Source organism: Phyllostomus discolor, chromosome 9 (genome assembly GCF_004126475.2).
Source record: "Phyllostomus discolor isolate MPI-MPIP mPhyDis1 chromosome 9, mPhyDis1.pri.v3, whole genome shotgun sequence".
NCBI classification, from domain to species: domain Eukaryota; kingdom Metazoa; phylum Chordata; class Mammalia; order Chiroptera; family Phyllostomidae; genus Phyllostomus; species Phyllostomus discolor.
In genome coordinates, this window is record NC_040911.2 from 29124543 (window position 1) to 29147411 (window position 22869).

Sequence of the window (22869 nt, forward strand, 5' to 3'; positions counted from 1 at the left end):
AATGGGCCCTGTAATTTCCAGTCGCCTCTGTACTACCCCCAAATCACTTACAGTTACCCTGCTTCGCACCTCTGCTCTTGGTCGAGTCTCAGATTTTCCTAACATATCAATTTGTTCCAATCTTTCCTAACATACCAATTTGAAACGATCTTCAGCCTCTAACCCATAAGAAGTGACATAAGCATGTAACATGCATTCATCTTAGATAAATGTATACTGTAAAATGGACAGATTTAACAGGATACAAGATGCTCAGTTATATTTAAATTTCAGATAAACAATAATTTTTAATGTTAGTTCCAACAGTGAACACTTAACTGGAATTCAAATATAATTGTACATGCTGTATTTTAGCTAGCAACCTTAATCCTATTTAAAAGTCAATCCAAGATATTCTTGACTAGGCCTGGGGAGCTGGTGAGTGGGTGTGAAAACTGAATGTAGAAGATGATCAGAGAAGAAAGAAGGTAAAGGGATAGTGGACAGTGGTGGGAACTAAACAGCATACTGGAGGACATGATAACAGTGTCAGAGTCGTGGAAAACAAGCCATACTGTAGGGTTGATAGGAACCCAAACAAAATGTGAGAACCCTCTGCCAGGGAGCGGTGATGAGTTGGCAGTTAAAAGTACAAATCTAGCAGCATCCTGGTTTGGTATTAGAGATATTATTAAGGCACAGGAAATCAGCTGGTTATTTAGCAGATGTTGGAAAGTCCTACAGCTGCAACATAGTAAAAGTCTTTCTAAAATAGTAGTTAGGATTCTGAAGCAAAAAATGTTAAGGCCCAGAATGAATGTTACCAAACAAAAGTGGGGTTCGACAGCCCACGTCCATAGGCAAACTCCGGAGGCAGAGATTTGGTGAAAAAAGGAAAGAGGTCATTTAGGCACAAGCTGCACAATTTTGGAAGAATGACAGGCTTGTGCCTCAGAGCCCTACCCCTCCAGAACACCCAGAGAACAATAACCATGCCACCTTCTGCCAGACTAGTCCAGACTGCATCAGGAGTTTCTTCTCCCATTTAAAAATACCACCCTTTGCAAAACTGTAGGCACCGCTGAGTCATCCTCCAAGCTGCTCAGCTTTTTTCCTCATCGCTGTTGGACCTCAGACCTCTTTCTGGAGTCTGCGCACATGCCATCCGCGCCACCAGCTGCCGGGTCTTCCTGCAGGGAGGGAGGTGGGGCTGCTGCCTGGCCTTGCAGCTCTCACTGCTCGCTGGTCCACAAACCCTCTGACCACCGACCTCCCCACCCCACAGAGCGAGTGTGGGAGAGAAGCTGCGTGTTTCTCTCTACCCTCTATTTTTTAATTTCCCAGTCCAAAATTCCATGCGCTTTGGAAGAGTCAATGTCCCCAGCCAACTCCGTTCTTTTCCCAGGGGCAGGTCTGCACCTACCCCTGATGCCATGTCCTGGGAGGGAGTAGGATGGCTGTTCCCTCAGTCATGCAACCTCGCCAGCCTGCACAGCCTCCGTGCAGGGCCCCCTCTTGCCATGTGTCATCCCGGGTGTAGGGGAATCTGTCACGTGCCACACTAGCAGCATGGCTTCACCCCGTCACCTCTGGCGTTTCCTGTGACCTCACCTACAGGCAGCCCCTCCTCTGCCCGCTAGTCTGGCAGGGTCTGATATGGATTTATGTATAATATAAATTCAAGTTTATTGCACAAGTGAAATGTCTGGCTTTTTGTGTAGTTTATTATTACTATGAATGTACTTTTTGCCAAAGAGCATTTATATTTGTATTTATATTGCCCAGATAAAAGTATTTTTCTGAATCACTTCAAAATTAACCAAACAATTACCAATAGGTGATTCCAATAATTTGCTATATTCAGGCACATTAGTGACAAAGAATCCTACCTATCGGAATTCAGAGATAATTACAGTGCCTTTGCATTAATAGATATTTGTTGAATAAATAAATGGGTAGTAGAAAAATGTCTTCATGTGTATAAGACTGTTTCACATTCACCTCCACAAATTAATAATTTTCTCTGTAGAAGATGTTGTCTTACTCATCTTTTCTTGTGCATGAAATGGGTAAAAGAGAACCAATATAAACACAGAGCAAACCATTGGCTGGACATTTCAATTTTATAACACATCTAAAAATGCTTGGGCCAAATGTAGTAGCATGTGCAAGGTGTGTGTGTGTGGGGGGGGTATAACCTAATGCCCTCCTTTCAAATGTATTTAAATATATACAGCGTGCAAACCAGATAAAGACAGAGTGGTCCTCATTGAATCAGAGATGTTGCCCAGAACTGAGACTTTACTTCCTCAGATAGGGGTGTCCCTGGACTATGCTGTGCTGTGCCTTTATGAATTAGGACATTTGGAGTTTTTAATAGCATTTGGATTTAAAGGCTCTGTTGAAGAATATTTTAATTTTATTCATTTTTAAAAATAACTTTTCTATAGTGTCATTATCCAGGTATGTACATTGTAAGTGGTTTGTGATAGAATATCACAATATTAAATGTTAAAAATCATAATATTTGTGGTAAGATAAACAGATTTCACTAGGACATTATTTATAATTTATTCTTTATTTGTAATCCCAAGAGTGATTATTCAGGATAATGTCAAATGTTTGGCCCCAAGGAAAAAGTTTTCCGTGAGAGTATTGGATGGTATCTGGCAAAAAACAGAGATTTAATGTTATTATTCTAGTCAAATAAATGTAGCATTGCTATTCTCTAAGTTCACTTTATAAAGCAAAGGTGGAGAAGTTAATTTTAAAAAATATTGTGATTAGGCCAGTTTTACGTTACAGTAAAATAAAATGGAGCGCACCGTGCCAGGGCATTGGTCTGTGGGATAATGGAACTTACAATGAGTGTCAACACTTGCCTACGACTTTTCCAAATACTAGTATTTAGCAACATTGATACATCTTTTGAATTTAGCTTTTTGTTTTGCTTTGCTTTATTTTAAAAAGTGATTGCTTATGCTCATGATTCATGAGCACGATTTGGTGTCTCTCTTCAGCTCATGAATTAGGTATACATCTTAAACCAAGAATGACTTCTTACTGGTGAATTTCTTCTAACAATTAGAAGTCCTATTCCTTTAGAAATAGGCTGCTTCAGAGTTTTCATCCTTTTTTATCTCAGGGCATTCATAAACTAATTACTAAAATTCTGTGGCACACCAGAACATATATTTTTGCTGATTAGACAAAAATAAGTAGGTGTAATTTTGATTCCCACTGGATGGCTCTTGTTGTGTTGGCTGTCGTCATTTTTCTGTCTGACAATGTGAGGGAAAAGAAGTCAGGTCTTGTGGATCACCGATTGAAAATCACTGACTTGAGCTGGAAGTTCTGCTGAAACAGAACAGATGGCCTGTTAATTTCCTCCAGGTGGAACTCTGTATTGTTACTGTGTAGTCTGATGTGTTTCTAGTGGAACTTTGTAACCTGAGACAAGGTACAGAGCGCTCAGCTGCCCCTTCCATTCAGAGAGGGTCACCTCAAACTGCTTAGAGGATTTTCTAAAGAACCTCACACCAGGGAACATTTAAAAAATTTTAGCTTAATTAACCTGTGCTGTGAGGTTAATATTGCAAGTCTTTATGGATGAGACAGTCTCTCTCTTTCTTTAGTACTGATGACCAGGAAAAGCCATCAAATATAGTGATTGAAGGGGCAGGCTGTGAAAGCAGATTATCACGTGAGCCCTAAACCCTGGCTCTTTGCTCTTTTACTAGTTTGACAGGTTACATAACCTCTTTCAAGCTTAGTTCCTCATTCGTTAAACAGAGATGAAAATAGAGATGATAACAATCTATTCTTGGGATTGTTTTAAGGTTAAATGATAAAATCCATGTAAAATTCTTATTTAGCATAATCTACTTATTAAGCACGCAATTAATTGAAAACTTTAAACACATGTATAACATTTAGGAAACATTTCCTTTTGTGTAAAAGGGCCAAAGCTAGTAATATTTATCACATAATAAGTGAGAATCTTAATTTTGAGAACTGCCAATTCTTTGCCATTTCAGGAACTGTAATTCTAGGTTTATGTAGATTTAGAGGGTCTTTCTATTAGAAATGTTCAGAAATTAAACACAGTTAAAATTAGAGAGGAAAGATTCTTGGGACTGAGGAAGAGAGACCCGGTACAAATACTCCTGTTTTAAAATTTTCTGCTATCAATTTTGCTCTCAATTTACAAAACTTTATGGCTTGAGGTAACGAGATGAACTTTCATCATTTAATGGTGAGATGGTCTGAAAAAATACAGCAAAGCAATAATTTATTACATTGTTTTGGTGAATTAACTCTAATTTTTATAACTTTATACAGGAGTGAGCAGAAGTAGGTTTACAATTGTGAGTATGTGAAAAAAAATATTTTAATATTATTATTAATTATTGCATTATTTACTTGTATTATAACTGTAAACCTACCTTTTGCACACCCCTGTATTATTTTATGTGTTCAGATCGCAGTAGGAAAGGAATTTGCTTCTGAAAAGTCTGCTATCCATTTTTATTTCAGTTTTTGGGGGATAACTGCCATATTTACCTTAACTGAGCTGTGTTGAGAGGAAGGTGAGTGACATGTGAGAACTGCCAGAATCGGTCTTTATAACTGCAGGGTTTTTCAAAAGTGCTGTTGTTTTTTGTTTCTTCAGAAAGCCAGGACTTTGGCAAGGTAAAATGCCCATCACCCTTTCTATTGTATTTGTCAGTAAACTTCTCAGAAATGTGTTCCATATATATAATACTATATATTTATACTTGAAACATATATTTTAAATTACATAATAACATATTTAAAATGTGTTCCACGTATAATATAAAATTTGAATGTATAACGTAGTTCGCTTTATGGGACTTGAGCGGTAGGCCTTCTTCAGGTGGAGCAGTTTATCACTAGATTACTATCCTACCTCGTGCTCGCTCCAGAGGCTAATTTTATTGTTTAGTCCATCAAAAGATGCTCTAGTGCAGTGTTTTTATGTAGAACAATTACCATATTTTTGATAGGAGGGGTCAGTTCTGTGTAAAATTTGTTATATGATCTATTATTTTCTGCCTTACTGATGAACCCCAGTCCTAACGGACTTAGAATTCAGTATTTTTATTGAAACCGTAATTAAGGTCCTGAGAAGCGGCAGGCGGAGCATGGGTCACGTGGTGCCGTGGCATCCAGCCCCTCCCCCACAGCACATTTAAAGTTACACAACAATGGAACTTCGGCCAGATCTCAAGTTTAAGGAAGTTTTGCAAGTGCTGACTTTGTCCTATGATGATACTTTGATACTCTAGCATTTTTTTAAAAATACAAAGTTTTAAAATACCGATGTTGATAGTCCTGCTTTCTGTGGATGCTAAGCATCTGTCTAATCTGCCTGCTAGATAAACCCACCGTGGTCCATTCAAGTTGTAGAGAGAAACCAGGATTTGGGAGATTCAGGTTTGGGTTTCAGCTCTTTGCTTTGCTCTCTGCTAACAGTGGCAGTTCATTTCATCTCTGTTAGTCAATCTATTTGTCAAAACACTACCTTAAAATCTGTTTTAGACACTGTTTGTATTAATGGACACAAAAACCCAAAGAAAAGTATAAAGCACTATATACATGTAATAAAACAAGTCTAGATTTATAGAAAATAACATTTCTAATCAAGAGATACCTCAGAGTACTTACCTGATAAATAATGTCGAGGTCATTAGTTTATCTGATTCATTGCGGCTATATTCTAGTCCTTCCTTTGTATGCTTAACTTTGTTGTCCAGAGGGAGCAAGACTAATGTGAGTTCATGTTATTTTTTTTGCTTCCTATTATTAAGAATATGATTGTTTCTGCATTCATAACAAATTCTAGGAAAGTATTCTCTGTCATTCACAGATATAAAGGTATTTCTAAGAACACATTTTCAAGCAAAGTGTTTGAGTATTTGTCTTACCAATGTTCTAGCAAATGTTTGTACTGTATATAATGTCCAATTTCTATCCTAGAAACAGAGAGAAATGATTAGATTTGAAAAGTGGGTCAAGGAAATAGACATTTATAAATGACTATGACATTTTATATAATTAATTATGGCATTAGTAGATTGGCATCTCAAGTATCTGAATCAAAATATTTTTCCATTTCTGTCCCTTGCTGCTATGTTTTATTTGCAAGTGCTTTTACATATTGCATGAGGGATGTTAGAACTTTGATGAATGGTCAGCCTAGGAGAACATGTCCCTGAGTTTTATCACCATTTATGAACATCTATTTAAAGTCGATTTAGCATTTCAAACATTCATGGAAACAGGGCCTTTCTTTAGAGCACAGGCCGCAGGGGCGTTGAGCCCAGGATCCAAGTTCAAAAGAGACTTGACATGCAAGCTTTCCCTGGTTATCACTGAGTGGGGTTACCAAAGGATATCGACAGGAATAAAAGACAGGATTTCATCACAGGGCTTTAAATCTGAGATGTAATTATTCTAATGACTATAATTTAAGAATCTGCAAGGACATTCTTCATTTTTAAAAATATTCTAAGATTCTAGCAATGAAGGTTGCTTAGGACTCTTCATTATAAAGGGACCTGGGAGAAAAAATTATAGAAGAGAAATAAAGAATGATTTTTTTTCTCTCTTCACCTCCATGGCAGGAGAAATATTGTCTCAGAAATCAGTATGAGACTTGAAGAATCTGTCTGAAGGATTTCTGCTCCCTGTGCCTGAGAAGACTTGGTAGTGTGTGGGTCCCAGGCAGCGCGCGGTGGGGAGGGAAGGATGCAGACAGTGAGGAGCTCGGCAGGTGCCACCATAAAATGGGTTCTGAACTCCAAGAAAACTACACCCACACGAGAGCCTTTAACCACACACACATATATACCAGATAGTAGCATGCCAAAGACTGTGCCAAAATACCGCCGCAGAGAATAATGTGACAAAATGCTTGCTAAAAATCTTTTCTAAGATACAAATGAGACTTTATATTCCAATATCTCATGCACATAGGTGCCCATGAGCACAAGCATATTTGTGACTATTACAGGTACTTGTTTCTCAGAGTAAAGCTACAAAAGGAATGTAAGGTGTTGAACAAGGGTTTCAAGACAGATTCGTTTGGAGCTAAGAAGAGGTAGGTAGGACAAGTAGCACAGTGGAGACCAGTCAATCATAAATCCACCTGGGAGGGGTACCCCCACAAGTGCTTTATTGGCAGGGCGGAAAAGGCAGACCCTGGTGCGTGCATCGGGACCGCGGGAGCCCATGGAGCTTCTCTTTGCCCCATCACTTGCCTGTGTTTCTTTCAATGGAAGATTTCTTTTTATGTAAGGAGAGAAAAGATTTAATAGAAATCTTCTACATGCAAAGATCAATGCAACATTCTTCTCAAATCCTATTTGTTAATGAATTTACTGCTCAGCCCCATTAATTCCAATGGACTATATAATTCCATATGAGTTAAAAAATGTATAGTATAGTGACTGGGCATGCATCATAAACATTTTTTATTTATGCATTTATTATGAAATAGATTTCCAGAGAGTCAGAAAAAATGATCTCTAATCAGGTAAGTAAATATGGCAATGTTGTGAGTTCCCCTCCTCAAAATAGAGGAATAGGAATTAAATTCATGTCTGTGAACATGTAAGTGTAGAGAAAGAAAGAGCATGAAAGAGAATGAATGAACATTTAAATTGTGTGTATTTTTTCCTATTTAATGGCTAATACAAAAGTTTGATGAAATACTTTCAGACTTTTCTGTTTATTTTTCTTTCACATTTCCTTGTATAGTATGAAGAAGTATTTTTTAAGAAGCTGGACAATTTAATTTATAAATAACAATTATATTAAAATCAAGAGTTTTAAACTTCAGATACTAGTGAAGTTGAACTTTACTTATCTGTATATGGATCATCCACAGAAGATTTTAACGACAGACTTGCTCCTTCCCTTGGGTGTACTTGTGGCTTCTTTTCCTGAGACTCAGTGGAATAGGCCAAGTGACACACACTGATTTTAATATTAAATTCAGGAAAATACACTTTACAGTTTTCGATCTTAACATGTAGGGTCTCCTCAGGGCTGTGTTCCTTCCTCAGTGAGAATAAGCAGAGGTGACCCCATCACCATTAATGGAGTTGGTGTGGATTTTTGTTCTCTTGTACATGAGGTGCACATTTCTTCCTTTCTACAAACGTAACGTGTATCAGTGCTCACAACAGTAAATCTGCACCTGAGAAACCATCGGTGGCATTTCTGTCTAATTCACAACTTATCCATCCCCCTGCTTATCTCGTGTTTCATGTGCTGTGTTCGTGCTGTGGTGGAAATCCAGTGTCCCGCTTCTGAGTAGCACTGTCTGAGTCACTGTTAATTTGTGTCTGGGGACTTTGAACAGTCTGTCAGTTTCATGTCAGGAATTATTTGCCTTGGTGAGAGAAATGGCTTGGTTTTTGAAAGTAAGTTGACTCTCGATCATAGTTCTGAAAGTAGAAGCTCTGGATAGGGCATGGGGAAAGCTTGCTTTGACAGTCAGTGGGCGCCAGCTATGATAGGCAGACGTTACGCAGATGTGATATAAAGTAACAGAACAGGTGGCCAACGTGCATTTCCAGGTGTGTCATTTTCTGTGGAAGGGATGATTCACTGCAGTAAATACATATATGAATGCGGGTAGAATTCTCTTTTATTTTCCCTTAAAACATTTTGAAAAGCAATAATGAAGAAATGCTCATTAACACAAAATCCAAAGTTTATTATTTCTACTTGGGACAAAATTAAAAAAATATATTTGTAAAATTGGATAAAATATTGATGATGCTAGCAGTAACTTTTAAAAACAACGTTGGTGATTTTTAATAAGGAAAATTCACAATAATATCTGTACACTGTGATTATTCTTACTAAAATCAATGCAGAAATATAATCCGATATCCATTTAGATGTGGCTGATGTTTTTTTCTCCACATCGTGCTATTAACTATTATTAAGAAACATGCAATCAAGTTGGATAGATATTTCTTGAAATGATGCATGGTATGCAGTGCATGCTTTCATTGTGCTTCCTGCCATTATGGAATAATGCGTCTGATTTGGAAATACAGTGATCATTTCTGTTGAATCACACTCAGTCAGCTTATGTAATAACACTTCTATTTTGTGAATCATTGCAGATTTCAGAGAGCTATGCCTTCCTACCAAGAGAAGCGGTGACACGATTTCTAATGAGCTGCTCAGAGTGCCAGAAAAGAATGCATTTAAACCCAGATGGAACAGATCATAAAGGTAGCCTCAGTGTCAAATAGTGAGATTTAGAGTAATTTTATTCATAATGGCAATTTATATCTCACATTTTAATAAAAACGTGGTAGACTGAAGCAGTTCAACAAGTCAGAGCATCTCATTTGTTCAGGCAGGAGGCAGTGAATTTTGAATATACACTCACAGAGTAGTTCAGTGCCCATTTTCAGAAGAAAGACAGTTTGACTGGGAAAAATAATTTTTTCGATAATAACATTTTAATTTTCATTTATTGTGTATATTTTGTTGTATTTTAGATACATTCAGCAAGGAAATTGATATCCTGTTGGTGTCCTTTTATATCTGCCAATTCCTTATTTCCTAAAGTGGTGATTAGTATGGAGCTCCTTCACTCAGAGAACTTACATACAAATTATAATTTGGTTTTTGTGTTCATTAAAAATTATCTAGATTATGTTCCTAACTATGAAATTCTCTCAGAGATTAAATTAATCTCAAAGACACATTGAGGCCAGCCCATTCCCATGTGTTGGAGAATGAGAAAGTAGACCGGCAAAAAACATGTGAGTACATACAGAGGGTGGGACAAAAGTAAGTTTACAGTTGTTCAAGCGGAAAATAATACAATAATAAATAATAGTACAAGAATAAACTCTTGTGATTCACATACAACTATAAATCTGCTTTTGCTCCACCCTGTTAAATTAAGTTTGCCACAAAAAAGAACAATTCAAAAGTACTAATAATTGTGTTTAATTACTGTGTTGCCTTCACTTGTTACCCAGGGAATCCAAAGCTCCCCTGTAGTTAGTAATAACTAATTTATCCATAGTGCTAACTTGATGCAATATATTGTACCTTTATAGAAGCTTGCCAGTTATTTTTTCTACAATCCATATCTAATACTTGCAGTCTCCTAAACACTTGGTATCTAGAATCTTATTTCAACTCAAACAAATTGAATCATTCTGAAATTACAAGTTAAACGCAGTAGCACTTTCGTTACCCATGAACAATGTTGTATTGCAGATAATGGAAAACCTCCCACCTTGGTGACCAGCATGATCGACTACAACATGCCAATCACCATGGCCTATATGAAGCACATGAAACTGCAGCTGCTGAACTCCCAGCAGGATGAGGTAAAATGGAAATGTCCACGTGTGCTATCAGAGGACAGAATGACGTTTGATAACCATGACTATTGCGTGAAGTGTGATGGCATTTTGAAGATGGTAATTTATTTTTTAATGAAAGGAATGTCACCAGGATTGCATAGATGGAGGCTGTAGAGATCCCCTGTCTTAACACATTCACCTTGGTATACGGTGAAAATTTGTTCATTCCCAAGAAGGTTCCTTTTCCATAATTGACCTCCATAGAGCTAGCCTTAGTAAAGTGCTAGAAACTTTAGGGGGAAGTACCCCAAATGAGTGAGTATCCCAGGAAAGTATCCAAGCCTTTAGTACTAAGGTTATTCTGCCAAGAAAGAAGTCAATTTAATAGGTATTTCTAGTATAATCATTCTCAACCATCCAAATCTTGCATCTATTTTAAAGTTATATTTCACCTGACCATTCTATGTATTTGTTTATCTGCTTCTCTGCATTTTCTAGAAACAATTTGAGGTGATTCGTCAAAGGGTTTTGATGTTTCAAATTACTCTGTTTAATTTGTGTAGTAACAGTCTTGCAATATGCATGTTGGCGAGTATTAGACACAAAATGCACATTTGTTGAAGGCTCTCTAGAACTAATAAACTCCCTGGTTTAGTTGAGATATCTCAAAAGCAGGGACCAAGTTGTACATGTACTCTGTGTTTTCCAAAAGACTTACAAAGATATGGGCTCATGAAGTCCTTATTAACTAACTAGCAGCCATTAATTAATAAACCTATTCAGATTATCTATATTAAGAATAACTTTTAAGGCTAATAAATTCCTCCATGAAATTTTTCTAGAACAGGAAATATGATTAAATATTTATTCTTCAAATATTGCATTATTTAATGAAGTATCATTACTTTCAAAAAATACTTTGTTGAGCTAACTTTATAAAATTCAAATTGAATTTCAGGCTTTTGGTTTTCTTTGTTATTTGAGCAGATTGAATTTCAAAACTATGTAAAATTGCTTTTATCTCAAAAGACTTTAAGGGTACATTCTATAAGAAGCTCTGTATTAGTGCAGGAACAGTATCAGATTCCATATTAGCAGATGGCTACATATAAATGATTAAATAACTAGTAATAAGATTGTTGGGTAAACAACATGAGCAACAATGAACAAAATATTCATGTCAATTCATCCCTGGAAATGGGAAACATTACTTCCATGATTCATCACATAATTGAAAAAAATTTAAATCTCATAAACTAATGAAAGCTGTCAAATTATTTGTAGCATGCTCATTAGATGTTGATGTGTTTATTTCTAGGCCAAAAAGTAAGAAGATCAACCTTGTGCCAACAATAAAGCTCACATCTGCTGAGTCCTTCTGGCCTCTAAAAAATTATAAGCATTTCACACAAAGGAAAGAGATTCTTTTAAATTTGTAACTGAATTAGGAAAATAAGTCATATCCTTACATTTTGAAAATACTAAATTGGATGTACAGTATCTTCATAAGTACTCAGATCAATGAGTAGATGATCTAATTTTAGAAACTGTAATTACTAAAAGATAGAAATGTAATTAAGTAAGTCATGTTAAAATTAAATTTAAGTGAGATAGTCCATTGTGATCAGTTGTATTTAAATGATGTGTTAATTAAACCAATATTTAATGAGTACCCTCTATGTAACTGATACTCGTGTAGATAATGGAGATAAACAGTAAATAAATTGACAAAATTTTTGACTTTATTAAGCTTCTATTTTTGTGGGGGGAGACAGACAACAAAGGAAATAAATAATGAAAATATGTATATGATAAGATGAAGCTATTATGAGAAATAAAGAAGACCAGAAATGGGCTTTAGGATTACAAAATATTGTATCCAGTGTAAGATCTATTGATCTCGTCAATAAACTGTTGGTGACATTTAAACTGGACCAAACTTTCTGGGGAAGAGTTTGACAACAATTATTTAAAAAATTAAGTTATTTATATTCTTTGACTAGAAATTTAAACCAAGATCTGTGACATATGAAATAATTTATGTGTTAGAATGCTTAGGGCATTGCTAATAGTGAATGATTGGATATACATACTTTCAAGATCCAACAATGAGGAATTGTCAAATTTGCACTGTCCAATATGGTAGCCACTAGCCACATGTGGAATTTAAATTTAATTAAGATTAACTGAATTCAATATTTAGTTTTTCAGTAGTACTAGCCACATTTCAAGTGCTCAATAGCCAAATATGGCTGGTAGTCACTGAATAGGTGTTGTATGGAGCCATCCCATCACTGCAGGATGTTTTCTTGAACAGCCCTATCTAGATAATCAGCATTCACAGCACCCGTGGAGCTTACTGAACTGTGTGTTACAGGATTCTCACCCCAAGATTATAATTCTAGATCTGATGTGTGGGAGCCGATGACCTGAATTTTTAACAAGGTCTACACTCATGTACACTAAGGTTTGAAGTGGTTCATTTCCTAGAAATGCTAATAATATAGGCTTCAAGTTGATTTGAGCACGAGGTAAGCGAACAACAGGACAAAGATGAGACAGGCAGTCTTATGGAAAACCCTAAACATTTGATCGAGTAGCTTCCACATTACTTGGTAGACATGGATTGACTTGGATATCACTGCAGATTTATGAGCAGAGAAGTTGCATATTATTATTAGGTGGAAAGATTAATTTGGTAGTAGTCGATGAACAGGACTGGTGGGGAAGAAGTTGAAAGTGGGTAGATGAAAGAAGAATATTATTAGATCACTCAGAAAATAGAAAAGGAGATCTTGAACTACTGAGATAGTAACAGCAGCAATCAGGAGGTATTTGATAAAGACTCTCTAAAGGTAAAATCTGGAACTCGAAAACTAAAATGAAATATGGAGCAAATTAGAGGTCTGAATTTTAAGCAACTCCTCAAAATAGAAATAAAAGCTCAAGAATGAAGTTTTTTTTCAAAATAAAAATTAAGTGCCATTCTTAAAAGGGGAAAGACTGGGAAGAAAATTATTTATTACAGTAGAATATATATTCTAATTTTTTTAAATTAAATTTCAAGGAAGGAGAATTATGATGGTTAGCCATGGCTTTTATTATTATGAGATTTTAGTCACATAAGGAAAAAGCTCACACTGTAAGATGTGGAGAGACTTTTCCTCCACAGGTCATCACACAAAACAAAACAGAAAGAAGGATTTAGACGAATGGCCTAATGATGATCGTGAATAAAATAAAATAATATTGTATCAATCAAATTTTATGATTCTTTACCTTTAAAAATACTTAGTAATTTCTTCCCAAAGTGATTAGCATTATCTCTATGTTGATAATAAAAAACATATTCTATTTCATACATGTTGCCACCTTTCATTGAGTGATAATAATTTATTCTGTTAATAATTAGAATAGAGCTTACAGAATGAATGCATGTACTTAATGTAATAAAGTCCTTTGTAAAAATAAGCAAGTGGATAATTCATGTTCTAATAAGTAGTACAATTGTGAAAAGCAAGTCCTATTTCAGAGGAAATCATGAAGGAAAATATTTAAATAATCATAATCATTAAGCCACTTATGATATGTACCCTAAAATTGTGAGTTTTAAAAAACTAAAAATAAAGAACAGATACATTTGGTTGCATAATTATTTTAATCTATTGTCCAGGTATCTTAAAAAGTATGCTGATGAGAGTGTCATTTAGTGGTAATAGAAAGTATATTGATTATTCATAATATAATTATTCACGATATAACATTTTATATAATCCTTCTATGCAACAAAGACTGTGACCTGGCTCTTTAAACACACACACACACACACACACACACACACACACATTCTCACATACACATACATTTTACACTCATACACTTGGGTGTATCTCAGATGGTGGTGTCTATATGCACACACACACCATGGAAACAATATTTTACTAGGTTACATATAGTTAGCCATTTCTAGTGTATAAAATAAATGCTTATTATAAAGACAATGTCTATGTAGAATAGAAACCTAGTTTGTAAATGCATATTGCTCATCTTTACCATTATATTTATTTTTGTATGTGTTCATATAATATAATAAATATGAATCTTATTATATACTGTAGAATTTTTATATATTCTACATAACAATATCAAACAGTTTTGTGCTTATTTTAATGTGTATCTGACATTGTTCTAACTACTTCAAATTACATGTTTCCTCAATCCTTTTGTAGCCCTATGAGATTGATACTACTATCATTTCTCTTTTATAGATGAGGACACGAGGCACAAATGGTTAGGATGCTTGCTTAAAGTAAAACATCTAATAAGTGGCAGAGCTTGGATCCGAACCAGACAGTCTGGCTTTGGAGAATGAAATCTAAGACACTGACATCACGGGCACTGTAACATGTATGTGCTCATAAAATGGGTATCTGTGCCATCCAGCTGTGTGTGCATACACATTGATAACCTTGATGTGCACACTGAGTTCTGTTATTTTTCTCCTTTTAACATATATATATATATATATATTTATTTATTTCAGATGCTCTAGATTTTCTTAGAATTTAGATAAGAGAAAACATAATGTACAGAGAGAGAGGATATGCCACCAGGAGACATCTATGTGGCTGATTGCCCAGAGGCCTCGCAAGGTGGCATGTCCTTGCTGAATTAATAAAGAGCTAATACTACTCAGTATACCCAGACATGATCAGAACTCTGGTAAAGGAAGGACACCAGCACCACCTTGACCTGACCTATGGGCCAGAATACCAATTTGGCTCCTAACCATAGCAACTTCTTTGCTGATACCAAGATATAATTTATAAAGCCAAGGTAACTCTTTCTATTCCAAGAAGGTATTTTCAAAAGCCTATGTGAGTTTGTATGAATTCCAGTTCTGGTATACAATAGTGGTATACATTATTTTAACTGTTCTATCTCTAAATTTGTCAATCTGTACAATTGGATGGATTCTGGAACCTAACTTAGAGGTTGTGATGAAGTGAGTGAAAAAACATAAAGAACAGTGTCTGAAACATAAATAGCAGGATTGTTACTACTACTTATTATGTTAATGTTAAACTTTCACATGCAACATTTACAAATGAAAATCAAATCTAGTGATTTCAATTGACTATTTATAATATTTTACTCAGGTTTCTCAGGCCTTGCTGGTTACATAAGCAAACAATTTGTCCAAAAGTCAGTTTTCCAAAAGGAGTTTGCTTCAGTGAAATGACTATTGCAATATATTTTAGATTTGGTTTGATATTTGACAGGTTTTGATGGATGGGCCATTTGGCAAACAGGTCTTTGGCTAATTTAGTGATTAGATGGACTGGCTTTTGGTAAATGCTTCTTTCACACTTTACCTAGAATGCCTTTTTGTGCTTACAGTAAATTTATATTCATTTATAAGGAAAGAAAGAGGTCTGGGGTTATCTTGCTCTCCAGCAATGGGGACTTTGAATCTGGCCATGGAAGTTTGTTACTAGAATCCATCCTGTTGGCCAATGAATAGTTCTTGGTTAAGGTTATTATTATTATTATTATTACTATTGCAGTCTAAGGTGTGTGCTTACAGAAAGTGTTTGTGCTAATTAAAGAATGCTGATGGAAGGAGACTTGACATGGGGTGGTGAACACACAATACTGAATATCATATCAATCAAATGTTGTGATTCTCCACCTAGAAAAATATTCAGTAATTTCTTCCTAGAGTGATTAACATTATCTCTATGTTAATAATAAAAAACCCACAATATTATATTTATATAGTTTGCTACCTTTAATTGAAAGATAATTTATTCAGTTAATACTTAGAATAGAACTTACAGAATGAATGCATGCACTTAGTTTCATTAAAATTACTCATTAAAATGATGTGTTATATTCTAGAAGTGTACACCTGAATCCTCTATAATTTTATTAACCAATGTCACCCCGATAAATTCAATAAAAAGGAAAAGATCCATTTTTTTTGTAACTCAGGATAAATCCCCAACTGTATCCTCCCTAAACATGTTATTTTACCCTTTAAATCAGCCTCTACAAAGATACATGGCTTGAGTCTTCACAAGTCTTGAAATTCCTTAATGGGAGAACCAATCTGTTACTTGTTATTTTGAATATCAATGTGTAACATATTTTACTGAGTTCTGTAAAAACTTACGTACTAGCTAAACTCTAATTGACCCTAATGATAAAATGGTCACTATTTAAATGTATTATATTGTATGATGCTTGATGATGTTTTAAACCATTTTCAGGATGAAAGTTCAATAGAAAGTGATGAATTCGATATGAGCGATTCCACCCGGATGTCAGCCGTGAACTCTGATCTTAGCTCCAATCTTGAGGAAAGAATGCAGAGTCCTCAGGCTCTTCATGGCCAGCAAGATGGTAAGCCATTCAGACTGAACAAACACACACAAAACAAAACAAACAACCCGGAGTCAGAATTTATTAGAACAGCCACCTCTTATTCTCGTCTCAATTCTTTATCTGTTTCTTGGGGACTTTTTCTGTGTACTAAGGTTACATTATCCACTTCATTATTTTTGGTTTCAAGTAGTTTGTTCAAAACTGCAGCGGGGTGGGGTGGAGATAGACTGATTTATAAACGGATGTTAGTTGTAAAAATGGAAGCTTGCCCGTGTTTTGTTCCCTAAACTTACAATACGTTCTATCCATGCACTTTGGATTTCTAGCTTTGGTTTCTCAGGCCATCATTCTTCTGACTGAATTAAGAGTTTGTGACCAAAAGTGTAATCTGGACATTTTAATTTTACTAAAAGACAAGGCAGAAAACTAAAAACAATTGATATAAAAAGACAATTTTATCAGAGTTATTTTGCTCAGTAAGAAGATTTTTGCTGGGAATTCGAGATACTTTATTCAGCTGTAAAAGGGAGAAAGATTATGATCTCTTATTTTCCTTGGTTCATTAAAGATTCCTGAATCACCCCATTGTTCTTGATAGAAAGATAACTGGGTCTATAGAGAAAGTAGACTTGGTAGTTAAAACACTTTAGGTCTAATGTTTTCAGAGATGTTTAAAAACTGCCTCTGCAGATTTTTGTCTTTGTAAGTATAAAGCGATGCATGCAAGTAAATGTGTTACTTGGGTAATTGTGGATGAAAATTAAGGGTTATAAATAGAAGGAAACTGGCCAATTTTATTCAACATTAGTTTATTATTCCTGTAATAAGGTTACATAAATTTTCTGTGACTGTATCACTTTGTGCCTATGTCTGTAGATAGGGAAATAAAAATCTTCCCTTGCTTTCTTTGACATTTGCTATTAAAAACTCAATCGCAAAATATTGCTGCATTTCTAGCTGCTATGAGTCTTCTGCTTATGCTCTCAAGGTTAAGAAATCCATAGTTTTAAGCATACAAAACATCCCACTAAAGGCTGGAAGGGTTTCTTCTTTGTACTGCAGAGGAGTTTAAAAGATGTGTGTGTTGGCATGTGTTAGGAGTGCATTGATTGGTGATTTTAAAATCACATCTTACTCACCATCTAGTGGAATAGCTATTGTAGTAGGAAGAACACATTTATTTGAGAAATTTCTAAGAGTAAAGTTCTTCTGGTTAGGATCTGAATTATCATTTTTCATCTATATGTAGACTTGTTCAGAGCTGGATTTTTAATGGATATTGTATTGCCCTGGGATCACAGAATAACTGGAAATATATATATATATATATATTTCTCATTCTATTAATATTTGTTCATAAATTCTTGTTAAATGTATTGGGATGACATTGGTTAATAAAATTATATAGGTTTCAGGTGTATGTTCTATAATACATCATCTGAATATTATATTATGTGTTTACTATCCCAAGTGAAGTCTCCTTCCATCACCATTTATCCCCCTTTTATCTTCTGCTACCTCCCTCAACCCCTGCTTTCCTCTGGCAGTCACCATACTGTTTTCTCTGTCTGTGAATCTTTCTCTTTTCTTTTTCTTTTGCTTAATCCCTTCACTCTTCTCACCCAGTCCTCAACCCCTTTCCCTCTGATATCTGTCAGTTTTTTCTCTGTATTCATGAATCTGTTTCCACTTCGTTAGTTTATTTTGTTCAATCATATGTTTCTTGTCTTTCTCTGACTGGCTTATTTCATTTAGCAGAATACTCTCTCCAGGTCCATCCATGCTGTCACAAATATGTGTTTATATCATCATCTTGTTTAGTCTATAATTTTTTAGAATTTAAATAACAAGAAAATGCCTCTCATGATGTAAATTCATGGTTTTCTTGGTTGAAATTGCCAGTTGTGGGTTATTGGCCAAGGGATAGCTGGTGAGATTTAAATCTACATTGATCTTAATAAAATGTAGTAGAATACCTTCAAGTATTACCTATTCTTAGGAGAAAGCCCTTTCTCATCATATATTGATGTGTGCCTCAAGGATAAGCACCTATAATTGTTCCTTCTCCAACCTAAGCCTAAGTCTTTACTTATAGGTCAAAGGCCTTTTCCTCACATTTCTCATTGAGTTTTCTGTTGAAATTACCTCCTTCCTCCATCGTGGGTTTTCCCTTGATCAGCATACAAACATGGTATAATAAATATCCTCTTTCCAAAGCCTCTGTTGATCCCACTGCACCCCTCCATTCACTGCATTTCTGCCCCACCCCATACACACTGCACAGTGCAGCACATTGAAAGAGTTGCCTCATCATCACCACTTCCTCGCCTCTACTTTTTTTGGCTCATCTCAGTTAGAAGTCCATCCTCGCCTCTGTACTTTACTTGTTTTTATGAATATCAGCAGCAACCTTCAAGTTGCCTGATTCATTGGTCAGGTTTTATCCTCGTCCCCTTCAATCCTAATTTAAAGGGAAGCACACCCGTTGTTTCCTGGTGGGCCTCTTCCTCAGTAATCTCTGTGCATTCCTTTTCCACATCTGCCCTGTTCTGTAGATGTTGGAGTGCTCTGGAGTAAAGCTCTTAATTCTCTACACTCCTCTACACCCGCTCTCTAGGCAATCCCGTGGCTTTCCATACCATCCATGTCCTGATGAATCTTAGAGAAGCTGCTTTAAGCCTTGACATCTTCCTGAGCTCACGACCATCTCCCCCATCATCGAAATCATAACATTTTTCAGAGGACTTACCACTGTATGAAACTACTATTTCTATCTATTAGCTGCTTTTCTTCTAGAATGAAAATATCATATTAATTAATGTATTTTGTTATGCTTTTGATTTCCTTATAGTTGCTCCATTTGAGAGAGTTCTTAAATGATCCATTATTTAAATGATTAAAATATATCTTTTTATGATAATTATGATTTGTGATAGCAGTTTTACATATATTTTATGCTTTCTTTTTTTCTCCTAGGCCCTGACAGCAGCACTCTCCTAGGTGTCACTCATAGTAACAAACTACTGTGCCATTTCTTAGTTTTTTGTACTTAAGCACACATGCACACAGACATTCATCCATACTCAGAAGATTTTGTCATCATTATTTTATAAAAATAGGTTCATGTAACTTAGACTATTTCCGTATCTTTCTTTTCTCACACAATATCTTAGTGTTAGAGCTTCCTGTATGCTGAAATATGTATACATAATGGTGAGCCAGGAGGCATGGTTCCTCCCTTTGTGTGACACACTGTCTGAGGGAGTAAAAGTTTGCGTGACACCATTCACACTTGGTTAGGTTCATCAAACAAATGTGGGAACATTCCTGCTTATTTAAAAATAAGAAGTCATAGTAGTAAAATTTTAATTTGTGCCTTTTTTTCAAATCAGTGGGGATTCTGGGTGCTAGGTCTAAATTGGGACTGAACAATATAAAATTTTAAAAGTTAAATTAGAATATTCTATTTTTTAACACTAAGTAATTAATGTGTTAAAACTTGATGTGTTGATTAATGTGTTAGTTTATAAAACTTGAACTAGCATATTGTGATTTTAGGAATCCTTCCCAATAATTATAACTCAAGTAGATGGAATAATGTCTTTATTGGACACTATATAAAATGGAGAATAAAAAACATTGATTTTTAATTTTCATCTCACTATGGTTATGAAGATTTATAATCTATTCAATATCAAAAGAAAAAATTTAAAATATATATCATTTTAGGGATATAAGCTTCATAACACAAACTTCATTATGTCATGGAGTGAGCAATAGTAGGTTTACAATTGTGAGTACATGAATCGCAGAGTTTATTTTTGTGTTACTTATTTATTAATTATTGTATTACTTTCCATATAAACAACTGTAAACCTATATTGCCCAACCCTGTAGGTATTGCCTGTATATTGGATTAAAGAAGGAAAGGAAGGGAAATGCATCACCATCAGGCTGGATAATCAAGAAAAGAACAAAAAGACACAAACTAGAACAAATTTAGAGAAGCATGCTTCAAGACTGATGCATAGTTTTTAGCTTAAGTTTTTAATGCTCCTCTAACTCAATAAAAACATGAACCTAAAAATACACAGAAAGTGCATAAGAAGTATTTTACCCTCATTTTTAAAAAATTGAGTAAAAGATAGTAAGCTATTTAAAAAGTTTCTTTTTGCAGACTTAAAGTAATGCATTGAGGTTAAAATCATTTGAAAGTTGTACAGTCGCTTGACTTACTCATAAATGCAGAGGTCCTTCAAACTGCTGTGGAGTAGAAGGCACGATCGGGAAAGGGCTCGGCTGTGCAGCAGCTGTGGTTCATTTTACGGAATTCCAAAAACCCTTCCTGGACCAAAAAGCTCAAACAAGTTCTGTATGCAAATGTTCATCACTTTGTAAGTGCTCTTGTTCTGCCACCCGTTTAAATGCAGTATGAGTAGAAATGTTGTCACTTAGGCTTTTGGCTTTAAATCCCACATCCTAGAAATTTGTGGAAATATGAGTTAGCTTGAAAAAGTATTCTTATGCTTAATCAATTATTTACTTTATTCTGAATTTGAACATTCTTAAAAACAACTGTTCTGTATTTGGGGTTTTTTTTTTGTTTGTTTTGTTTTTTTGCTGTCTGAGGTTTTTTATTAAGCAATATCTAGCAAAAGAAAAGTGTCAGATTTAGAAAAGGACTCAAACATTCAACTTCATTTGATAGAGAAATGCTATTTTAAGAATTATTTAAACTGGTGTTCTGAGTTAATGCCTTATTGTAAATTATTAATACTTTTGTAAGGGAATATTTGTGCTTTACTAAACTAAAAAAATGGTTATTAAATAACAGCAAAGGATTTTTATATTTGAAGTCACAAAAGTGTTTGATTTTTCTTTTTGTCTTTTTTTTAGACTATAGGAATACCAAGCGAAGTTGAGGCATACTTTCAACTCTTTGCACATGAGCTTTTAGTAAGCTTTGAAACTAAAGGGCTGCAATAGGAAAAAATATACATTTTCCTTTAGCCATCATTTTCTATGATTTTTGTCATGACATCTCAAAATTGCTTTTAGAAGAGTGTCTTCAATACCCCTTTATTGTCTTTTGACTCAGTGGAATGATGTACAATTTTTAAATGTAGTTTTAATTTGTGGTATTGAGTACTTCATTAATTTATCAAATAATGGCTTATTTATACATTTAAACCTTAGCAGTGTCCTATGTGCCAGGCAAAGGGATGTGGTAATATCTAGAAACAAAGAAACAGGGTGAAGGACTTGCGAGTTAAAAAGTTCCTTAAAGAGTTCATCAACATTTATATCACCTTTTACCCATGATGGACTATAAAAATATATTCAAGGCTACTTTTTCATTAAAAAATGTATTTGATAATTCCATTAGCATTTAGAAATACATAGTTTATTTGTCAGAATTTGAAAATCTCCCCCTTTCTGCATAATACTTGTGTGTTAGGAATATTTTGATACACTTCGATTGGTCAGGCCATTTTTGATGAAGGGGAACAAAACTGAGTTGGAATTTAGTGGCTAACCTGCATACAAACATTAAATTACAGTGGATGGATAGATCTTACAAAATCATGCTTAATTATATTAAACTTTAAAGAACTTTAGACTTCACTGCTGAGAATAGGTTAATATTTTACCCTATATATCAGTTTAGGGAAAATTAAGTGAAAATTTATGCTATAAATATAGGCTAATTAAATAATAGGTAAATATTCTGCCTTTGAATGATTTAATTGCTTCCCTCTGAGTGAACTCATAATTATATTTTTCAATGTTGTGGCTGTCAGGATCAAAAGGTCAGAACACAGTAACTGAAACTTAGAAAAAATATCTTGTTTTGAATCTCCTTGGGGAAAACAATTGAATCCCTCTGCTGTCCTCTCAGTCCTTCAAAGCCTTGTTAGACTCTGTATCAAATGACTAGAATAAATGTGGCCCTCTTGAATGTGGGGTTAGATTCCTTCTTTCGGGGATGTTTAGATATTTTGTATAAGCACATATTACTCTAGAACACTTTTCCTATATTACAATCCACAGTGTACTGGTTTCCAAAGCAATTCATTGGAAAAAATTTCTGTGTTAAATATTTTCCCGAGGCTCTTTGAGCACCTTTGCTTAT

The 22869-nt window shown here is 35.0% G+C and overlaps 1 protein-coding gene across 6 annotated transcripts in view; it reads left to right on the forward strand.

Moving 5' to 3' along the window:
- Positions 1–22869, forward strand: part of NOL4 (nucleolar protein 4) — a 290369-nt gene that overhangs the window by 75401 nt on the left and 192099 nt on the right. For all 6 annotated transcript variants that reach the window (XM_028525063.2, XM_028525061.2, XM_036009175.1 and 3 more), the window contains 3 exons: positions 9144–9255; positions 10261–10373; positions 16622–16754. In XM_028525063.2, coding sequence (XP_028380864.1) covers positions 9144–9255; positions 10261–10373; positions 16622–16754 — 358 coding nt within the window. The remainder of the gene's footprint in view (positions 1–9143; positions 9256–10260; positions 10374–16621; positions 16755–22869) is intronic.